General features: G+C 39.6%; 1 protein-coding gene across 1 annotated transcript in view; it reads left to right on the top strand.

Annotated features, from left to right (window-relative positions):
- HSDL2 (hydroxysteroid dehydrogenase like 2) overlaps positions 1-6,265 on the top strand; it is a 32,327-nt gene extending 26,062 nt beyond the window's left edge. Inside the window, exons 8-11 of the mRNA XM_081317876.1 lie at positions 433-504; positions 1,040-1,261; positions 2,508-2,636; positions 5,221-6,265. Coding sequence (XP_081174002.1) covers positions 433-504; positions 1,040-1,261; positions 2,508-2,636; positions 5,221-5,333 — 536 coding nt within the window. The 3' untranslated portion in view covers positions 5,334-6,265. The remainder of the gene's footprint in view (positions 1-432; positions 505-1,039; positions 1,262-2,507; positions 2,637-5,220) is intronic.
- The last annotated feature ends 238 nt before the right edge of the window (positions 6,266-6,503 follow it).

The raw sequence follows: 6,503 nt of genomic DNA on the forward strand, positions 1-6,503 counted from the left end.
TAGTGGGCTGGGTGTTGGGGACCTTTGCGTTATGGCACAGTTTTGCTGAAAAACAAAACTGCCAATTTTCAGCAAATTATGGTCATGTGACCACAGGATGCTGCAAACAGCTGTAAATGCAGTTGTATTGCTGATACCCAGCAAGTTTTCCCCAAACTTGCATCTCTCCCATGAAATTCTGTGTCCTAGACAATTGGTTCAAAAAATAATTCTGATGCACTAGCGGCTTCCATACATTTGGAAATCATAGCCCATTCTGGTTTCTGAAATGGATCTTTGCAAATATTTAAAGATATGTATGCACGTATGATTGCACTTTGTGTGTTTGCTTTAAATAACAGCAATAAGTGCCACAGCAGATTTAAATTATTAGTTTGATATGAACAATAATTTTTTTTAAAAAAAAACCTTTTATTTCTATCTGCATTTTAGGTTATCCTTTGATACCAGATTTTTTTTTAGACGTGGATCCTGATACAATAGCAATGAAAATGGAACCACAAGGTGAGAAACTACTTCGTCTCTTATCACTTGTTAGCCCAGGATTGAAGAGGGGGAAGTGGGAGGGGCCTCGCCCTGTTCCTCATCGTTTCCATTCTTCTCCAGATCAATTCTGGAAAGATTTCTGGAATTATGCAGAACGTGTAAAAATCTGCAAGACTTGGGAAAAAATGGATTGGTTGTATCAAGACTTTGGCCATTGAACAAACTCATTTGGATTCAACCCAGTGGCTGGATTCGCAAAGCACAATAAACCATAATGTGGTTTGTTTGTTTTTTGTTTTAGCGTATTGTGCTAATTCAGACAATATTGTAGAATATCATTTAGAACAGGAGGCACAGTGGCTCAGTGGCTTAATGACATTGGAGATGGTCAATAGACATTCTGAGAATGCTCTTGAAAATGAGGAGAAAATCTTGGTCCTGAATACAGAAGGGTAGAATCAGACCAAATTAAGAATAGGTCTCTCTAGAGACTTTAAATCATCATCTACTAAAACACAGGCACTAATTTTACTTGTTGCTGATGGTCCTATAGGAGCTTCTCCAACCTTCAAAGAAGAAAAAAAACTAGATGCTGTAAAAAATGAAGTTCCCGATAAAACGAAGGCCGAAGGTCCTGATAGAGACAAACTACATGTACACTTTGCTACAGAAAAACCAGCAGGGGCCGTAGCAGAAACCTTTAAACTTATAAAAGGGATGATAAACGAAGATATTGTAAAGGCAACTCAAGGAGTTTATCAATTTGAATTATCCGGTAAGGATTCTGTACCCATCTTAAGACATTGCATTGCACTGGATGGCCTGAGGTTCCTCATGTAACAGAGTTTAGGAATTCACTAGACAAATCTATGTCCCGGTGGGTCACTTCCAAGATATTTCCTTAACTAAATAGGGTAACAGAAAGACCACATGTAGGCAAAAGAGCCATGGGAGCAGGCATGACCTCTGTCTTCCTGCCAGCTTCCCCATTTACTTTGCTTGTGGTACGCTAATGAGGAGCTAGTCTGGGGAAGCCAGCAGGAAACTGCAGGTTCAAGGCCAACAGGCAGGTTGATAGCCACCGCCAGGAGGGGAAGGGAGCAAGGGGATGTGGTGAGGTGTGGGTCAGGAATTGAGGTGTAATGGTAAACATGAGATGCTGCTCAGATTTGGAAGGGCGTGTGGGGGTGTGCCAGAGATGCTGTGTAGGTCAGTAGGCCGTGTGGGGAAGTGGAACTGTTCAAGAAAGTTGCGTGAAGATCATGGGGCTGTGTGAGGGATGCCCCATGGTTTTAGGGGGTGCAGGTAGAGAAGGGTGCCTGGGGTGCTTAATGTATGAGAGGTACTGAGCAAGTCGTGGACATTGTGTGGGGGGGCAGCGTGGGTTGGGAAGGGTACATTGGGGTAACTAATAGGTGTAACATGGGTTTGGGAAGGCATATGCAGGGCAGCACAGATGGGAAAGAGCGGGGGGGGGGGGTTTGTGCAAGAGAACCGTATGGTTTCAGTAGAGCATGCGGGAGAGGTGCAGGTCAAGAAGGGTGCATGGGTGGGTGGGTGCAGCAGTTGCTAAACGAAGCTGTTGCTAAATGAGGACTTCCCGTATGGTGAAATCAGTAGTAATTTACGGCTGACTTAGATGCCGCTGATGTTTGTGTAACTATCCCGTGTGACTGAATTTGAACCAAAGTCTATTTGATTCCTGCTCTTTTTTTAAATAACACTGTTGCTTAAGTAGCTGTAAAGCTTACATAACCTGGCCTGAAGCGGAGAGGAAGAGCAGTATACAAACTTAGATTACAAAGGGAAATCAAAAGATGCGAGTGGAAAGTGATGTAAAAGCTATTTAAATCATTACCGGCAGAAGAAGGATCGCATATAATTGGCTTTTAGTTATGTTCTCTTTTTTAAAAAACAACAACAGGTATTGCGTTGAAATATATTGAAGTTATCCAGTTTGTAAATGAAAGAAACGTACAACTAATTTATCTCGTATACGTGGATTGTTATTCTTGCTTTAGGTGAAGAAGGAGGGACGTGGTACATTGATCTAAAGAACAAAGGCGGCTGTGCAGGGATTGGTGAGCCACCTGGGAAAGTGGATGTGATTATGAGCATGTCTGGTAGTGACTTTGTGAAAATGTTTTCAGGTAAGTATCTTGACAATGTTTATCCTTGTTAAATCAGGTTTTTTTCCCCCCCAATTCTTCCTTTGGGTTATTGCTTTTTGAAATGGCTACTATTTTTAGAGGCAGCTAGCTATACAGTGGGAATAGTATTGAATTTGATGTTCAGTTGATGGAGGTAGTCAGAGGTAGGACTGGCTAGTACTAAACTCATCTTTTGGTTTCTATTCAAGACCCTTCGCTAAACATTTGGCACCATTTGTTTTGCCAAGCCTGACTTTTGTACTTCCCCACTTGATGATGTACAGGCATTCAAATGGAGAATTAATAGGGTAGTGGTGAGGGAAATACCTACTCTAAAACAACAGTGGTGTGTGGGATTTCAGAGACCAGTCATTTTGTCCCTGTTGATTTGTTTTTGTCCCTGTTCGGGCACCAAAATGTGGGATTCAGAGACCAGTCATTGCAGGGTGTCCAAAATGTCTGCCTATGCAGAGTTTATTGTCTTTTATACAGTTTTAACAAGCAGGAAATAACGAACAGCAAAAGCATTGTTTATTCGTGTACTCCCTAGTCAATCTTAGAGAACATCCCAGCATCCCAGCCAGGGCAGAGTCTCTCATATCTAGCTGGTTCCTGGCAGTCCTTGGCAGTGCTAATTGGAATGAGCTCATAGACATGTGGATAACAGGATACTAAGGCAGGCAGGCAGCTTTCTGCACACGGTCCCTTCATATCCTTGACCTCCATCTCTACAGTGGTGCTCTAGTTACTCAAAACTAACATCAACTTCGCTTTTTACCAAAGTTCTACTTTTGTACCCATCATCCTCTGGGTGACAGACAGGACCTAAGGCAGGGATAGGCAACCTCGGCTCTTTTATGACTTGTGGACTTCAAAACCCAGAATTCCTGAGTCAGCTATGCTGACTCATAAAAGAGCCGAGGTTGCCTATCCCTGACCTAAGGTTTTAAAAAAAGTTACCCTCCTTCAGTTGAAGGTAAATTGTTGGAAACCAACAGATCAAAGTTAACCCTTAACAAGAAAGCAGAAGCACAAAGAACTTTGCTACATATGGGAAGACGCCTACTTCAGTCTCCAAATACGTTTCTTAGAGGAGAGAAGGGGGCCTTCGGCCTTGACGTTCTCAGATTTCCTATCCCAAGCGCCTTAACTTGATGACTGAAACCATCTTTTTCTCAAGGCACTCTGCCACCACAAAAATCTACTTGTGAACACTCCCGGCCCCCCACGTTTCAAAGATGGTGCAGGAGAAGAATATAGAGGAAAACCGAGCAAGGTTCTAGAATTCTTAGCCTGGAAGAGGGAAATAATTGGCAGCAAATTACAAATTACAGCAATTGTACTGAGTTCTATCCTTCTGAATTGTGGAGGTGCCCATTACCAAATCAGTTGCAACTTCAGAGATCCTCTTTCTCTTATTAGCAAGGAAATTCTTCCCTGCCTAGGATCTAATTCTAGTTCATTGTTTCGGATGGCACCATTTGAGTCCACTGTAACAGTCTAATCTGGAATATTGTGTTTCGGATGTCATTAATCTCAGCCTGGAGGGTAAAGGAACTTTCCGTGAAAAAGTTTTGTGTATCTTCCATCAAGGCAGGGTAACCTAAGAATGGATTCCTGCCTGGCTCTGAAGATGGGTTCAAGCTGTCAAAGATCATAAGCGATTGGATTACTGGATTGCAATTGGATACCTGGATTTTTGTATTTGTGCTTGATTTTGGCACAGGTTTTGGATAGTTAACACAATTGTGCCAAGTTGCAAGGTGGTGTATTTAATTTTGGCTTAGCTTTGGCAAACCCAACCAGGTGTAATGTATGCAGTAAACCACAGATAAACTCTGATTTAACAAAATATGCAAATCCGATTACTCTATTTTGCTTGGCGAAATACGGTTGATGTTTTGTTTAATTGAAAACACAAAGTGCTTGTTTCAGAGCCCTTTCATTGGAAAATAAGACAAAATAGTTACAGTGTACATTTTCTGTCTCCTTTTCATGTATTATTTGCCTGAGAGGTTAAGGAAACTGTGATGTTAATAAAAATTACAGCCATGTTGATCCTTACAAGGAGATACAGAACATCAATCCATACTTTAGTGATATCTTTATTAAAAGCAACTAAAATGACATAGTGGGTTTGACTTTTCAAGCTTTCAGATTCTTTGGTGGTCATCTTTTGGCAACATGTTCTCATAAAGAGAAGAAAGAAGAAATTTTAAAAATTAAACCAGAATTTAAACTTTGACCGGCAGGCTTAATGGTCTGATATTTAGAGTTTCATGCTTTTTATCTAGTTTGGGTTTTTTTTGGTAGCATCTTGAATTCTTCTGGAGAACTTGAAAGACCATATATCCTTCTAAGTCATTTTGGTAGTATCACAGAGATATGGATTTTGGCCATTTTTAAAATGAAATTAGTAAACAAAAAATTATAGAATCTCATATTACATCACTGCCATTTAAAACAAGGAGATGTATTTGCTGAAAATCCACCCAGATATTCAATTTAATAGAAGGATTCTGGGAGGGAGAGATTCCAAATGTTTTATAGCGCCTTGAAGTATTTTATCCTTTTTTTTCCTCAGGCAAACTAAAGCCAACTATGGCTTTCATGTCCGGAAAGCTGACAATCAGGGGCGATGTGGGCTTAGCAATCAGACTGGAAAAACTGATGTCTCAATTCAATGCCAAACTTTGAAAATAAATGGGGGAAATTGGTATCACGCTGAACTTTCAATAAATACGTAATGCTTTGCTGTTGAAGATAACGTCTCTTATTTAGCATACTTTGATTCAATGTGTAATTTTCCAGATGGATAATGTTTGCATAATAACTGGACCATTCCTAACCGGGTTTGCTTGGAATTAAAGACTCTTGATTAAAGCACATATTTTGCTGTAATCGCAGCACACCTGACAAGAATTAATGGGCCATCGACTGACAATAAAAACACTGATTTGCTTTAATTAGACCATTAGAGTATTTCTACTTTATTCTATTTTATATTTTAGAAAACATCACCATTTGGGGGTTTTTTTCTGGGATTTCTGTGTTTTTCTAAATTGAAGACGCTATAAGCAAGAACTTTAATACCGTGCGGGAAGCTTCAGTTCTGTTAATACTTTTGAAAAGTTGACATATAAGTGCAAATTTTTATAAGTAACTATTACTTCTGGTGATATATTATTAATGGTTATATTATTAATGCTTATTCTGGTTATATTATTAATGCTTGGAAGGACAAGTGCCTTTTAGATTTTTTTCATATGTTTCAATAATTAAATGTAACATTTGGTGTGTGTGTGTGGAAAATACTAATAACCCAAAGGTGACAGAGGAAAGTTAATGTTTTCTGTCTCTATCTCTCTCCATCCACTTATCAGCCATCTAGATTTTTTGCAGTCCAGCTTGGTATCTCTGCAATAATAGAATCAGGTATTTTATTAAGGAGTTTTACCTCTCTGGAAATACTCAGATATTAACGATCAAAAGATTTCTGTGACCTGGTAAGATTGCTTCAGATGGTATTTTGAAATAATAACTTTTTAAAAATACTTACTGCTGTCAAGGCTTGATTTCTGTCAAACTGTAACTACAGAAATAGTGGAAATAAAATAAGTTTATGTGTGTATGTGTGTTTAAATACATGGATCGTATACGATGCTTATGTTTCTAAGCGTGAGAGACAGTTTGGTGTAGTGGTTAAGGCATCATACCAGAAACCGGGAGACTGGGAGTTCTAGTCCCTCCTTGAGCAAATCACTTTTGAAACACATTGCCAAAAAAACTGCAGGGTCTTGTCCACGCAGTCCTCAAGAATTAACCATGATTGAATGGGACCAAAAAAAAAATGTTTGTAAGCATTTC

Source organism: Vipera berus (assembly GCF_964194415.1).
Source record: "Vipera berus genome assembly, chromosome: 2".
NCBI lineage: Eukaryota > Metazoa > Chordata > Lepidosauria > Squamata > Viperidae > Vipera > Vipera berus.